Genomic DNA, 16,368 nt, shown 5'->3' with positions numbered 1-16,368 from the left:
GTTAGTCACCGACGATTTTTTTTTAATTAAAATTCAGTTATAAAACACGTGCATAATATACAAATTGTAATATTTTATACTGAGTGGGGCAAAACATTCATTAGAACCAGAGACAATCAGCTGTCAGCTCTAAAGCATGATTTGTTATTGTTACACAATGAAATACTCAGTAGGAACCAGTAACAGAAGGTGGAGCAGATCCAGGGATACTCCGTAGGAACCAGTAACAGAAGGTGGAGCAGATCCAGGGATACTCAGTAGGAACCAGTAATAGAGAGTGGAGCAGATAAGGGGATACTCAGTAGGAACAAGTAACAAAGGGTGGAGCAGACCAAGGGATACTCAGTAGGAATAAGTAATAGAGAGTTGAGCAGATAAAGGGATACTCAGTAGGAACAAGTAATAGAGAGTGGAGCAGATAAGGGGATACTCAGTAGGAACCAGTAATAGAGAGTGGAGCAGATAAGGGGATACTCAGTAGGAACAAGTAACAAAGGGTGGAGCAGACCAAGGGATACTCAGTAGGAATAAGTAATAGAGAGTTGAGCAGATAAAGGGATACTCAGTAGGAACAAGTAATAGAGAGTGGAGCAGATAAGGGGATACTCAGTAGGAACAAGTAACAGAAGGTGGAGCAGATAAGGGGATACTCAGTAGGAACCAGTAACAAAGGGTGGAGCAGACCAAGGGATACTTAGTAGGAACAAGTAATAGAGAGTGGATCAGATAAGGGGATACTCAGTAGGAACAAGTAATAGAGAGTGGAGCAGACCAAGGGATACTCAGTAGGAACAAGTTACAGAAGGTGGAGCAGATAAGGGGATACTCAGTAGGAACCAGTAACAAAGGGTGGAGCAGACCAAGGGATACTCAGTAGGAACCAGTAATAGAATGTGTAGAAGATCAAGGGATACTCAGTAGGAACAAGTAACAGAAGGTGGAGCAGATCAAGGGATACTCAGGAACAAGTTACAGGTTGTGGAGCAGATAAAGGGATACTCAGTAGGAACAAGAACACAGGGAAAAGTAACAGGTTGTGGAGCAGATAAGGGGATACTCAGTAGGAACCAGCAACAGAAGGTGGAGCAGATTAGGGGATACTCAGTAGGAACAAGTAACAAAGGGTGGAGCAGACCAAGGGATACTCAGTAGGAACCAGTAATAGAATGTGGAGAAGATCAAGGGATACTCAGTAGGAACCAGTAACAGAAGGTGGAGCAGATCAAGGGATACTCATTAGGAACCAGTAACAGAAGGTGGAGTAGATCAAGGGATACTCAGTAGGAACAAGTAACAGAAGGTGGAGCAGATAAGGGGATACTCAGTAGGAACCAGTAACAGAAGGTGGAGCAGATCCAGGGATACTCATTAGGAACCAGTAACAGAAGGTGGAGTAGATCAAGGGATACTCAGTAGGAACAAGTAACAGAAGGTGGAGCAGATAAGGGGATACTCAGTAGGAACAAGTAGCAGCATGTGGAGCAGATAAAATAGATACTTAGTAGAAACAAGTACCTTCAGGCCTTGCCTTCCATATTCAGTGTTTTTTGTGCCTGAAACCCCAACTCATCCAAATAATCTTGATTAGACAAGAAGAAACCCCTTCTCAGGCAATTCCCCCCTCTTAGCCCAATGCACAGGCCTCTCGGCCCCCGGCCTAAGCACATAACTTTCCCTTGGCCAATCATAACTCTTCCCTAGAGCAGAACCAAAATGGCAGAACTAAACAGTGGCTTTGGTGGCATCTCTCGCCCTCTGAGTTTGATATCAATGGGCACTGGCCAAGGCTGGAGAAACCCATGATTTCCGAAGGGTTATTGTGGGGCAAAAAGATGGGAAACTTTACAAATCCCCTAAATATATACAGTACAGCTAATAATAAACCAACGGTACTTATAGATATATTTGGTTTGGTTCAACATTTACATATTCACAGTTTAATAATGAAATAGGCGTGGCCTTGTTGCCCTATATATACATTGTAAAATGATTGGCTTCTTAGAAATTGTACATCTTTATATACTGTATATATACAATTCCAACACTAATACATAAAGAGCCTATAAATGATAAATTATATAGAAATTCCTTGTTTATAACATATAAGGTGCTAGAGTTGACCTACCAGCAGACAAGGGGTCTTTTTAAATATTGTTTCCCCTTTAAAAATCAGTTGTGTCCAATGGAGTCCAGTGGCGCCATCTTGTCTCAGGGCACCATCAATGAACATTTTTAGAAAAACTGGTGAATTTACTGGCAAATTACTGGAAATTCTTCAATAATGTTCTAGAGTGGAGACCATGGTGGCTGTAATTGTTCCATTAAGGTTCGGAAGGCACTAAACAATCCTCTGCGTATCAAATTCCCAAATAGTAAAGCCCCCCAAAGTCACTGATCAGGGGTACAAATACCCCAAAATACGAATGCACCCACAGTATGGACGTTCCATTTAGTGAAGGGCAATTTATCCGTCTTTTTGAATCCCATATTTTCCAAAACTTGATTCCAAAAAAAATCATGAATTTTTACGATCACTAACATTTTTATAAAATTTGAAAAAATTCCATTAAAAAATAAACGATTCTTGCCAGATTTTTTTTCGTTTTTGAGATTTTTTTTCTGCTGAAAATTCTCAAATTGTGTTAAATCCAGATTGTAATCGATAGGCCTTTAGGTGTCAACATTAAGGTCAATGGCACCTTTTGTTTTAAAAACAAATGCAAAAAAAAATCCAAAATTGAAAATTTTTTAATTTCAACAAAAAATCATCAGTTTTATTTTTTTTTATATTTGTTTAATAAAAAGAACAAAAAGTAAAAGAAGTTGACTGTTGATACGTCTCCCATGGACTTGTGTAGACACTTACCAGGCTTTAGATGTTGAACATATTCATTTTCGATAGTTGAGGTTTTTTTTTTATTTTGTAAAAATTCGGGAAACTTGATTTGAAAAAAATAGAGATCACATGTTTTGCGACGATTTTTGATTATTGCGGAAAATGTAGTCTTGAATATTTAATCCCCCTAGATGTCAACTTCAAGGTCCATGGTACCTGTTGCTTTTTTAGAAACATATATTTATATCTATTGCTTTGTTTTTGATTTTCAAATTTAAACCAAGAGAATGACGACCCTGTTCAGAAGCCCGTTTAGAAGGCAAAGTGGCGCCATTGCATCACACCGGCTGGAAGACTTCAGGTTTCTTACTGTGCTTTGCAGTCAAAGTAGGTTTACTCACCACCCATTGGTTAGTTTTGGCTAAAGTGGAGACAGGAAGTCCTACAGGAAACCTTGGTTCAACTCAACTTTTCATATTCACTTTGACAAGAGAAGGCTGTCCAATCGACTTTCAGCTTTATGAAGAGTCATCCATCTGTAAGTCATTAGATTTTAGATCTTCAAGGGTCTCCTCTATCGTCTCGCCCATTGTAAAACCGCAGTCGCTACTCTCGGACACACTCCCTCTTGCAAAGTACTGGACCGGCCATTGTGGATTCAAGTCCGAAACAGCATTGACTGTCACGTTGAGAAGGCGGACGCTACTGGGACGCTTGTCTTCTTGGTAGAACCCGTTTTTTCTGATGACCTTGTTCCTGGGGGACTTGGAACTTTTTGACTGATACTTGACCGTGTTGTCAATGAAATAGCTTTGGCATGGAAAATAACGCAACAGGAAGAGGTTCCATTGTTTCCGCAGCTCAGCCCGTACCTGGTAATGATGGAAAACATTTTAGCCTGATACTCCTCTACCGTTGGCTGTCAAAATTTAGCTTTTCTTTGTATTTTTATGTTTCAATGATACATTTGACGTACTCAAGAAAGAAAGACAATGGCCTATTGTTTCTCTATGATAAACTCTTTGCTCATGATCACGTGACATTTCAATGACATATCAGTACAAAGTAAAATAGAAAATTTGTCATTATCATTGAATACGTCCTTTGTTTCATAAGAAACAACTCGAAATCTTATTGTATAGAAATTATATGCAGCTCAGAAGCTGTTGAAATTACCTTTGTTTTATAAATCAATGTTCTCTACGCAAAGGTCTACGGCGTTAGGGAAAACCGTAAGTAGATCTGAAGAACCTTCTGAAAGTGAAATGTTCTTTTACTTGATACTTTGAATGTTTTACTGCCAAGAGGCAAAGATTTATACCCCCCTCGTCATGAAGGTCATTGAGTTAATTGCGTCATTGGCAACTACTTTTAGAAGGATACCAAGGGCACAGGAACATCGTAGAGTCATTCGGCACTTCTACGCATACAAAAATAATTGCAGGTGGGTTCCGTGTCCTACCCAGAACGTACTGACTGAGAAGCACTCTAGTATCTAGTGGGTGCCCTGTCCTAACTGCCTGCTATAGGGCGTATTAAGTCCAGGGCCGCACTGCAGCTTGCAACTGCCACCCCCCACCCATGCTGGTCAAGTGCAGAGACGTGGCGGGATCAAGTGGCAAATTCTAGGCTTTTTTTGCACTTTGAACGTAATAAATGATCCCCAGTTGACTTACTGAGGTTACTCATACATGTAAACCTGCCTCACAATAACAACAACAGGGCTTATTTATCAATTTTTGAATTCGAGTTTGCTTTTCTACATTGATTAAACTCACATATTAGGGTACTGATTTAGAGTAAGGACCCACAGAGCGAGTTAGTCGCCCGCGATAGTAACAAGGAGTAACCGCTCCAAAAAGGCTTTTCACAGGCAACAATAGGAGTCACCGGTGGAAAGGCCTTCCCATCGCTTCGGTTTCTGAAGACATGTGAAGTTGCCAGCAGGAGGAAACGTTGCCCGACTTGCGATGTGAAGCCTTTCCACCGGTGACTCCTATTGTTGCTTGTGAAAAGCCTTTTTGGAGCGGTTACTTCTTGTTACTATCGTGGGCAACCAACTCACTCTGTGGGTTCTTACCCTTATTAAAGTGGTAAACTCGTGTGCCAAAAAAGTCGAATACTCCAATTTTCAAGCTTGAATAAAACCCGTAAACTCGAATTGAACACACGGCTTGACTTTGCCTAGGACAACTCCCATCGACTTCTAAAGAAACTCATAAGCTTTCCGATTTCAAGTTTTTGGGGTTTTTGCACTTAATAAACCCCAGACATTCACGTTTTCAAACCATAACTCAAATTTGATTTTTTTAAGTGCTAAAAAATGTAAATTCGGTAAAAAAAACAAACTCGACCATTGATAAATCACCCCCTTATATGAAAATGGGGCCACATATTCACGTGGATAAGAGAGAGAGTATTTAAGTAATGATTGAAATACTTACTTCCCCATTGGTAAAGCAATAGAATATGGCGACCACAAATCCCTAAAAAAAGAAAGAGAAAACCGTTATTTCCTTATGGATTTGCTCTCCTTCCTTATCTCTTTTTGCAGTGGGAGGAGAGCAGCGCGGATTAAACAATCTATAGTGTTACCTGAAACGACTCGAACGCCAGCTGAATGAGGAGCCAGAAATGGCGCGTCGCCCCCTCCACCAGCTCGTCGGTAATGAAAGTGAAGACCACGTGGTGCATCCCCAGCAGCGGTATCAGTGCGAGTGTGGCTCTCGCCAGTCTGTGGCGCGGAATAAAGGCGGTACAGCAACTTACAGACAAAGAGGATTCCATTACAGGATCATTATTCCCGCTACGACTTTACAATAGCAATAAATCTATCACCCCAAGGCACTGCCGGGGGAGAGGTCCGCTGATATGGGTTGGATTTTAGAACTGAATATTTTTGTGGGTGGGACAAAGACGGATAAAGTCCGAAGCCCCGCCCATGGTCAGAAACATGGCTACTGTCATGTCCAAACACACAAAGAGATTTGCTAATTAACTATGATTTTGTTTGAAGGTAGAAAGGCTATAACAGAGGTTATTCAAATGGAGCTCTGCATTCCTTTGTTTGCAGCAGAATAAGGAGTGGGCGTGTCTCACTCTATGCTCCTCCTTCACTTCCTTATTGGTGCCTGACTTGGTCTTATTGACAACTGACCAATGACAATCCAACAAACTCCTGTGATTTTTATTTTTTTTTCCAAGTCTGGTATAGGACAGTCCCTGCTTTTCTTTTTTTTCCCTTATAATCCCCTATAATATGAAAACCCTATAATATAATAACCTATTTCGCCTTACCTGTACTTGCAGTCCGTGTACCTCATTTGCTGAGCTTTCAGTTTCGAGTACAGGAGTTTCAAAACTTTGATAAATATAAGAAAATTGATCTGCAAAAAAAAAAAGTTTCATCAAAATTACATGTTTTTATATGATTTAGAGCAGAATTCAAGGAAAGACCGGTTTTATACCCCCGCTACATAACACCCCTAAAACATTCATTGTTTTGGTACTTTGGGCTCCATAGGATCTCCTGATACCTACCAATATTCCAAGCAGCATCGGCCCACGGATGATCCACCAGATTCCAGGACTCTCGTTCACTCCCCAGCATCTAAAACACAAAAAGAAGTAAATTTCGAAAAAAAATCAAGTACATTTGTTCTAACTTGACTTTTACTTTACATATTCACTTCCAATCTTCCATTTTTTTTGTTGCGTGGGGCTTTTATGGTGGGATTCCGCTTGCAGTTTAGCTTTTGCCCAGCAGGGGGTGATAGAAAGCCTCTCCCAAAACCATACCGTGCCCGTGTAACTTGCTGAATATGTGTAAGTACAAGATCTCAGTGAATTATTGAGTAGCAGACACTGGGCGGGTATATAAACGGGTGCAGGCTGGGTGCGGGGAGCTAGAGAGGGGCGCTAGAGAGGTCAGGGTTGGGTGAGGGTCGAATTTTGGTCAGGTAACATGATTGTATGGGGTATTTGGGAGCAGAGGTCAGTAGTGATTTCAAAACCTGTGGTTCAGGGTGGACACACTCAGCAAATGTGTGGGCGGAGCTGTTCCTGCTGCCCTCCCCTCCCCTGACCTAACTGCGCCCCTTGTCCACCACTGGCAGCATCTATTTATAAACACACGTCTGCCCCTCCTCTGATGTCATGGAGGGGGTGGGGCAGGCACATCTATAAATAGACACAGTTAGGTTGTGGGTTGGGAGGGCATAAGGAACAGCTCCGCCCACACCCAGCCATGACCTCCATATTTGTGACCCGTAGGTTTCAGAGCGGCCCAGAAATCACTACTGACCATGTTTACTTTCTCCACCTGTATTCTTCCATTCTTGTCCTCTTTTGGGATCTGTCTTCTGCGTATAGACCCAATAGAGATAACAATAGTGCTGTCTCCTCTCTGTAACACTTTAGGGGTCTCTCCTCATACTACAGCCCCAATAAGCATCTCAAAATCACCATCTCTTCCTGTAATAGGGAAGCCACCACATGAGATGGCCATCCTGAAGGTATCAACTGATGAAGCTTAGAGAAAGGACAATCTAATGGGAACCCCCTAATAGGTACGGCTGGATGATTCTGCTATTGTGCCACCAAATTAGATGGCCATCCTGAAGAAATCAACTGATGAAGCTTAGGGAAAAGACAATGGGAACCCCTCAATGGGTACCGCTGGATTATTCCGCTATTAGTGCCACCAAATGAGATGGTCATCCTGAAGATATCAACTGATGAAGCTTAGGGAAAGGACAATCTAATGGGAACCCCCCAATGGGTACGGCTGAATTATTCTGCTATTAGAGACACCAAATGAGATGGTCATCCTGAAGATATCAACTGATGAAGCTTAGGGAAAGGACAATCTAATGGGAACCCCCCAATGGGTACGGCTGGATGATTCTGCTATTAGAGCCACCAAATGAAATGGTCATCCTGAAGATATCAATTGATGAAGCTTAGGGAAAGGACAATCTAATGGGAACCCCCCAATGGGTACGGCTGGTTTATTCTATTAGTGCCTGCAAATGACTGATGGTGAAGAAGGGTTGATGATCAATCATTACGACGTGCAAAAAATTGTATTCAAATTTAAATCACCAGTGTGAGCCAAAGTCCATACATTTAGATTAGTGCGTAACCCCATAACCCTGACAGTGTCGGGGGGGGGGGGGTACAGCGTTTTCCCTGATGAATAAATGAGGATCTATCAGCGTCTAATTGGCGTATAATCAATGTGACCCGATGTAAAGTGCTCAGGCTAAGCAATATGTTAACGAGCCCTCGCTAATAACAAAAAGAGCCCAACGTCTAATTGGGCGCTAACAAAAGCCAATGGCTCGGCAACTTTGAACCCTAATGTTTTTGGATTCTTTCCTCGGCATCCTCAGTAATAATGATTATTATCAATTGCTATAGAAATATCCCAAAGCTGGGCAGTTATTTTTTATTCATAACATCACTGAGAAGTGGGGGGGCGGGACTTCCCGTCTTGGACAAGGTGTCACTGTCACTTTAAAGCATTGGTCAATATTGTACAACAGAGATATATATAACACTGCGTCTTAACCCAAGTTGTAATTGTGCCTAATTTTATATATTTTTCAAAAACATCACACATAATAGGTTGGAAAGTATCTTATTGATGACTTACCCATTGTTTTCATAGTATAGTTTTGCTATTACCCAGGGCACAACAAAGAGGAGCGGGAAAACTGTGGAGAAAAAGAGGGAGAAACGTCATAAAAAGGTTTCATTAAATGTAGAAATTCCAGACGCCCAATTATGTAATCATATTTTATTACATAGTTACAGTGGGTTGAAAAAAGACCAGAGTCCAAGTGGGTCACTGACCCCGGCAGCCAAACCCTATTGCTCTGTGAGACTACAGTTTTATTGTTATTGTCTTTTTATTACTTATTTTTGTATTCAGCCCCTCCCTTCCAGTCTCTTATTATAACCACTCCCTGGTTGCTAAGGTAAATTGGACCCTAGCAACCAGATCGCTGCTAAAATTCCAAACTGGAGAGCTGCTGAACAAAAAGTGAAATAATTAAAAAACTATAAAATATGAAGATTAATTGCAAATTGTCTTAGAATATTGGTCTCTATATCATACTAAAAATTAACTCCATGGGGAACAACCCCTTTATGTTGATGGGGGGGTGATGTCTCCATTGGTGGGAAATAAAAACTCCATGTGGCCTCCACTCCCTTAGCAGGTTTTCACTTGGAGTTATAGGAGGGCCAAACGGGGGGAAGGCAGACAGAAGAGGTAAGTGTCAACTCCAATGTCTGTGTACTGAAACCGTGTACCCCCATAGGTTGACCTGCTTGAGTCTGCGTCTTGAACAGGGCTGGAACTAGGGGTAGGCAGAAGAGTCAAGTCCCACCAAAGGGAGTCACGTGACTCTTTTGCCTACCCCTTAGTTCCAGCCCTGTTCAAGAAACAGGCTCAAGCAGGTCAACCCATGGGGCTACACGGTTCCAGTTGACAGACATCAGTACATACGATTTAGCCATTTTGAAATGAAGAAATGATGAGTTCTACTGGAACTCAGCCGCTTTGAGATGGAATTTTTTTTTTCATTCAAGTTTTTTGTATGTGATAAATCTGAAACGTTGGCGTTTCTAAGGTTTGAATTAAAAAATAGTCACGATTGTGTGATTTTGTTGCGAAACCTTGAATTGCAGCGAAAAGCCAATCTGGTAAGTGGTTTGTCTAAAGGTGCCCATACACGTGAAGATTAGCTCGCTTGGCGAGGTCGTCACCCAATATCCGATAAGATGCGAATTGGTCCAAAGGACCGATATCGGCAGCTACAATCGGCCCGTGTATGGGGACCTTTAGTCAACGGAGTCATCTTGAATATGTCTGCCACTCATCCGCGTGACTTCTTTGGTGGTAGGGAATTCCCTGGCATTTCATTAGCTAGGAAAGGGTATTAAAGAGAGAATTATGTAATAAATTGCGTTATAAATGACTACATCTAAAAATGTGAAATGCAGCCGTCGTACTGAAGGGTCATTCAGAAGATCCGTTGAAGGCTTCTCAAGACTACAGAGGTTCAAGAAAGAGTTTGCCTTTGGTTTTGTCCTCTTGAATGAAAGTCGAGGGGAAGTCGTTCTCCTCAGCCTCTACCCTATAGCAGCTAATGAAATGCCAGGGAATTCCCTACCACTAAAGAGGTCACCCGGATGAGTGGGAAACATACTCAAGATGACTCCGTTGTGATGTTGCTCTCAGTGCCCCCAAACCAGGTAATTATTTGTGAATTCCTGACTTGGGGGCAAGTTTTGGTTGAATAAAAACAAGATTTCCTACCAAATAAAGCCCCTGTAAGCTGATAGGGTGCATAGAGGCTGCTTAATAGCCAATCACAGCCCTTATTTGGCTCCTCCATGAACTTTTATGGTGCTTGTGTTGCTCCCCGAGTCTTTTTACATTTGACTGTGGCTCAAGAGTAAGAAAGGTTGGGGACCCCTGACTTAGACAAACCACTGACCAGATTGGCTTTTCACTGCAATTCAAGGGGCGGGACAAGAAGACATTATGATCTACCAATGAGTAGGAGCCATCATGCAGCAGGAATGTTAGCCATCTAAGGTGGTGATTCTCCGGAGATATATTGCTTTTAAGAACTGGAAGGCTCGTTTCTTGCCAAAACAGTATTTTGTCTGCCAATTTGCTGTGCGGAAAAGTCGGAAGATTTATTTTTATTCCTCCTGAGACTAAACTAGCTGTCGGTCTAGGGGGTGTATTTGCCACATTTACCATCTTTCTATGCAAATATTAATGTTGGACTTTTTATGCTCAACATAAAGTGACATGTGTTTAACCCTTTGGACATGGATGAACTTTAACCAATGAGAAGAGAGAAAACCTTCAGTAATTTTTTTGGGTGGGATTCTGTACTTTGGACCATGGGAACCAATAATTACATTGCCTTACATACTCCTATCCACTGCAGTATATCAAATAAGTTCATTTTTATACAGATTTTTGGGTTTTATCCCAGACTTCCAGTTTTACACTGTAGAAAAACGTTTAGAATTTCCCAAGTCACGTATAAATCAAGAAGATCTTTGTCGCTGTGTTCGAGGGATCATTTTCTTACATGAAAAAGAGGCTTTGTAGGCCAAGGCAAACATGACCTTTAGTCACTTGGTTACTTGGATTTTTGCATTTGACGCACGCTGTAAACTCGACTTTTACCATATTCTTCTCTTAGTTTTTGCATTGGACCTTCCTACCATCCCATGAGGATTATCTCAAAAACATTATCCAGTTTAAGCATTTTTTGCCCCTTAATTTTTGTTGCCATCCTCTCTTGGCTTTAGGGCAAAGACACACGAGGCATTTCATTGTGCGGATTAGTTGCCGCGACTTTTCAAAAAGTTGCGGCAACTAATCGCCCCGTTTGTCTTCGCCCTTAATGATGGCAGAGAGGCAAGTATTTCTGCAGTTGTTGCTCCACAACAGCTTCTGGGCAGTGGGACTTTTCCATACACTACATTGGCCCTCAACTGATTTATATTTTCATTTACAGATTCAAAAATTTTCGGACCAGTGGATAAATAGCTGTCAGTGGAAATAACCAGTCAGTCTACTTACACCAGCCAATGAAAAGATATTTCAGGAGCAAGCCCTTCTCTGAAAGGATTACAGTAACCAGGATCGTGTGGAGGTAGAGGCCTTCTACAAAGAGCCAACAGTAATTTGCACCCACGAAAAAATGCATGAAGACTTGAGCGACTCGGCATGAGGTAGATATCTAAAAACAAAGGTAAGTACATCTCAGTTAAGATATACTGTATCTAACAAATGAACAAGCAGGGTCGGACTGGGCCACCGGGACACCAGGAAAAATCCCGGCGAGCCAGTCCGACCTTTGCCGGCGCTCCCCCTACTGACTGTTCCTCCCCTGACGCGTTCAATTTATACGCGATCGGGGAGGACAACTGGTGGGGGCCCTGCGGGGGGTTTAGGGGGGCCCCTGGGGGGGTAGGGGACACAGCTGGCTGGGACACCTGCAGGGCCCCTGGGGCGGGAGCCCTGGTGGGCCCTGCACCCCCCAGTCCAACCCTGTGAACAAGGACCAGGATTTGGTTTGGGTTTTGGCTAAAAACTACAAATTTTGGCCAACTTTTGGCATTCTTTAAACCAAAAGGCTTAGTTTAAAAATTCCTAAAGGCTGAAACTTGTTCTAAGCTTTGACTTGGTCAAACTCGAACATGGATTCTGTTTAACTTGGATCAAATCCATAAATTATGGATTTTGGCAAAACCCTTGTTTCACTTACAGGAAAGCGATATAATTAGACTGTTTGGATGTGGATCCTTTTTGGAATATGGGATCTAAAACACCGGAAAGAGGTTTTCTTGATTGGAGATGAAGAAGAACAGAGTGGAGAACACATGGAAGGTCTGGGCAAGGCAAATAAATGAAGCCCAGGCTACTTACCTCTGACGTAAGATGCGACATCCAGCCCATTTCATCATTCTTTTTGAAATAAGTATTTTTGTAGACAATATCTTTTATGAGGACAGCCAGCGCTCTCATGATGAAGGAAGCAAAGAGGTTCATGTGGATATAATTTCTTGTGCAATGAAGTTTTCTGTGGATTTGTACAGAAAGAAAAGATCATTTGCACAGATTTGGGATCAGCTGCCCCTTTGCATCATACATTGACCCCCATATTTTATGTTACATACCCATCAGCCACCGTTTGTATATACATGAACATGGCGGGCTCAGAGATGGGGGCTGAGACGTGTCACATGGTCTCAAATAACCACAATTTCATTAATTTGGCTGCGAAATTCCGCATTTCGCTATTGGCTAATTCTTTGGCAAAACTGCCCCCAAAAATTTTCAGAATGAGGGAAAAGTTTGTGGTCGCGGTTGCAGCAAAAAAGTTGCTGTTGCGTTAAGTAAGTCATGTTAATAAAAAAGAAAGTCTGCAGTAGCCGCATTTTGCAAATTTTTCTGAAGTTTCGGGATTTTATGATTCCTTTGTCATAATGGCAACTTATCCCTATGTGTCAGATTGTTGCCCAGTTGTGAGTACCCACCTGAATAGAAGGAGAATCACAAGTGCCAGAAGCAGCGCCCCAAGCGATATGGAATATCCAATGGTGTAAATAATTTGTAGCGCAGAAAGCGAGGCATAATCTTTGTCCTATAACAGGATGAGGAAACTCTAGTTAATAAGCAAAACCATAGAATTATACAGGTTTAGGTTCGGTCTAACTTTGTCCATATGGAGATGGGTCATTAATGCAGGATACTTTGCATTTCTTTGCCTCTATTCTGTATACATGATCTTCTGTGTCAGACTTCCTGCTCTCAGCGTAATCCTTCAGGGCACGGCACAAGCATGCTCAGTTTGCTCCTCTCTCCCCCTCCCTTCTCCTGCTTCCCCTCCCATCTCTGCTGTAATCTGAGCCAAGAGCAGGAGAGATGCAGGCAGGAAAAGATGTCAGACCAAGCTAAAATGGCAGCTGCTATCTTAAACAAGCAGAGAGAGATTCTAGAGCTGTTTACTCAGGTATAGTAAAGCTTTCTACAAAATAAATATTACATTCTAGCTTGCACTATTGTGACTAATCCTTTGGCAATAAAATGCCTTAGTACCTATGAGTTATTACAGTTGACAGACTTGGCCTTCAAAATACCCAGTGTAGAGTAAACATTTCAGTTTTAGTCTCACAGAAAAGAGTTTTAAGGAATGACAAGTAGAGAGAATGTAGACAAATGAATAAATGTTATGATGGATTTTGGTTAAGATAAGTTGGCCAAGTTGGCGTGTTCCTATGGGACAAGAGAAGCTTAAGAAGGGATCCAGTTGCTATTCATAAATAATTAATGGAACCATCCAATCAACTCTCTGCACTAAAGGTGGATCCACATAGGAATTGTGTGCATAATAGATCCCGTATGATGGCAGATCATAGCTACTGACCCAACCTCAACTTGACTTCATCCACTTTATTGACTGCCAATATTCTGAAAATGTTATAAAACAAATCTATTGAGTTTATTTAGGCTTTGAAAGCCGGTGGTACTCACACCCCTTCCCTACAAGGCTCTGTATCAATAATCTAAACAATAACAACCAAGGGGGGGGGGGCGCCCAGGCCGGTACCTCTCCTGCCCTACCCCTGGTACGTGTTCTCTTGCCCCAGGCTGTGCTCTAGAGAAGCACCTCCCCCCTGTGATGGGGGAGGGTGCAGGAACGGGGTGGCCGGCCGGGTTGCCTAAGGTGGCCATACTTGGTACGATCCACTCGTTTGACCAGCAAATCGCCTAAAGGGGGCCCTAGGGCCAAATGACTGAATGAAAATGACAGTTATATGGGTCAGACTTAGGGGCCCATCCACAAGCTTATACAGTCCCTGATGCAACAGGATAATTAAACCTGCTTGATCGAAATTTGGTCAATTTTAGGCGATATTGGTGGGGTAGACCCATTGGTGGTGCCCATACATAGGCAGATAAGCTGCCGAATCAGTCTGAAGGACCCCAATCCACAACTGAAATCTATCTGTGTATGGGCACCTTAAGTGAAGCCGCTATCTGGCAGAAACCTGTAGGGCAAGTGTAGACAATAGTCTCTAAATCTCGAATTCCCTCACCAGCAAATAAATCTAAGCGCATAGATTTCCCCCCATTTTCATCCCTAATTACCCTACCTGATACCATCGTCTCGGCCAAGTTTCTATTTTATAAATCAGGACATTATGGGGAGGGTGCAGGAACGGGGTGGCCGGCCGGCCAGGTTGCCTAAGGGGCCCATACTTGGTATGATCCACACGTTTGACCAGCAGATCACCTAAAGGGGGCCCTAGGGCCAAATGGCTAAATTAAAATGGGCGGTCGGACTGATGTCCCCAATCCAACAGTAAAATCAACCTTGGTTGATTGAAATCTGGTCAATTTTAGGCAATATTGGTGGGGTAGGCCCATTGGGGGTGCCCCTACATAGGCAGATAAGCTGCCAAATCAGTCGGAAGGACCCCAATCTGCAACTGAAATCTGCCCTTAAGTGAAGCTGCTTTCTGGCAGAAACGCGTAGGGCAAGTCTAGACAATAGTCTAGAAATCTCGAATTCCTTCACCACCAAATAAATCTAAGCGCACAGATTCCCCCCTTTTTCATCCCTAATTACCCTACCTGATACCATCGTCTCGGCCAAGTTTCTATTTTATAAATCAGGACATTATCGGGGGCCCACAATCCCTCTCCCCTCGCAGTTAATCCGAGAGGCCTGAGAGATGGGTGTTGGAGAGAAACAAGACAGACTCACATTCTGTTTGAAGTGATTCTTTCCAGAACATTCCCCGTGATCCCGCCAAATGCTTGTTGAGTTCTCCGCCGTTTGCCAAACTCCCTCCTCGGAGCAGACTCTGTATACAAGGCCGGTGCTGCCTGAAAGTAAACACGGAAAGGTCAGCGCGCACGTTGCATCCATCATGGACCCTTCCCATGTTCCCCCTCTCATTCGCTTCTTCATCAAACAAAAATTTGCCCGTTTTTTGTTTAACTGGAATTTCCAGTGTTGTTTTTTTTTCTCGCCACCGGACAGAATTATAGGTGTGACGTATGGAATGTTCTGTACTCGGGTTGTAAAACAAATGACGTCCATTAAAATGCGGCTGCTGGTTTCCATTTGCCCCTGGGAAGGAATTCATAACAATACAAGGGAAGAAGAACTATTTACTAACAGGCGAAATTGCTTTCGTTTTTATTACCCCCTTTTTTTCCTGGGTAATTCTACATATAGGGGTGTTCAAAGAGCTCGGCACAGTTCCACCACTCTCCATTCATTTCTATAGGATTTTAAAAAGAGTATTTATCAATGAGTGCAAGTTCCCCTTTGATAAATACACCTTTAAAACGCCATAGATATGAATGGAGGATGGCGGAATTGCAGACTGTGGTGAGCTCTTACTAGTTCCATCCTTGTTGCCTTCTACTTATTGGCCACTCAGCTCCGTTGTAGTGATGGGCTAATTTTTTCACCAGGTCTGGATTCGCAGCAAAATTCCATATTTCACCATCTGCAAATTTTTTCGTGAAACTGCGGCAAAAGTTCACCACAGAAAAAAAATCGCAGAGAAAAAAAGTTGTAGAGACAAAAATATTGTAAAAAAAAAAAAAACACCAATTGACTTTAATTACTGATGGGCGAAATAATTTGTCAGGCATTGATTCGCGGCAAATTTCTGTGGGTCGCGATTGGCAAATTATTTTGTAAAACGTGCGAAAAAAAACTTTTCCCCCCACATCAAAAAAAAAAGATGCATGTCAACAAAAAATTGGCACACATGACAATTTTTTTTGACATGTAACATTTTTGGCGTTTTGCAATTTTTTTTATGTTTCCTGAATCTTTTGAAAGATACACGAATTTTCCAAATTAAGATTCGTGAAACGGTGAAAAAGTCGAACGTAAAAAAAAAATTGTTGCGCATGTCAAAAAAAAAAAGACGCACAGCAAATTTTTATGTGCCGAATTTTGTCGCCC

The 16,368-nt window shown here is 42.2% G+C and overlaps 1 protein-coding gene across 1 annotated transcript in view; it reads right to left on the bottom strand.

Annotated features, from left to right (window-relative positions):
* glp2r (glucagon-like peptide 2 receptor) overlaps window positions 1–16,368 on the bottom strand; it is a 57,401-nt gene continuing 41,033 nt past the window's right edge. The window contains exons 4-13 of the mRNA XM_004919563.4: window positions 15,148–15,269; window positions 12,914–13,020; window positions 12,303–12,456; window positions 11,454–11,613; window positions 8,493–8,553; window positions 6,377–6,446; window positions 6,134–6,222; window positions 5,432–5,570; window positions 5,281–5,322; window positions 1–3,708 (exon numbers count right to left, since the gene is read on the bottom strand). Of these exons, the coding sequence (XP_004919620.2) occupies window positions 3,355–3,708; window positions 5,281–5,322; window positions 5,432–5,570; window positions 6,134–6,222; window positions 6,377–6,446; window positions 8,493–8,553; window positions 11,454–11,613; window positions 12,303–12,456; window positions 12,914–13,020; window positions 15,148–15,269 (1,298 nt within the window). The 3' untranslated portion in view covers window positions 1–3,354. The remainder of the gene's footprint in view (window positions 3,709–5,280; window positions 5,323–5,431; window positions 5,571–6,133; window positions 6,223–6,376; window positions 6,447–8,492; window positions 8,554–11,453; window positions 11,614–12,302; window positions 12,457–12,913; window positions 13,021–15,147; window positions 15,270–16,368) is intronic.

The sequence above is a fragment of the Xenopus tropicalis genome, chromosome 10 (assembly GCF_000004195.4).
Source record: "Xenopus tropicalis strain Nigerian chromosome 10, UCB_Xtro_10.0, whole genome shotgun sequence".
NCBI classification, from domain to species: Eukaryota; Metazoa; Chordata; class Amphibia; order Anura; family Pipidae; genus Xenopus; species Xenopus tropicalis.
This window is presented reverse-complemented; position numbering and strand designations above follow the sequence as displayed.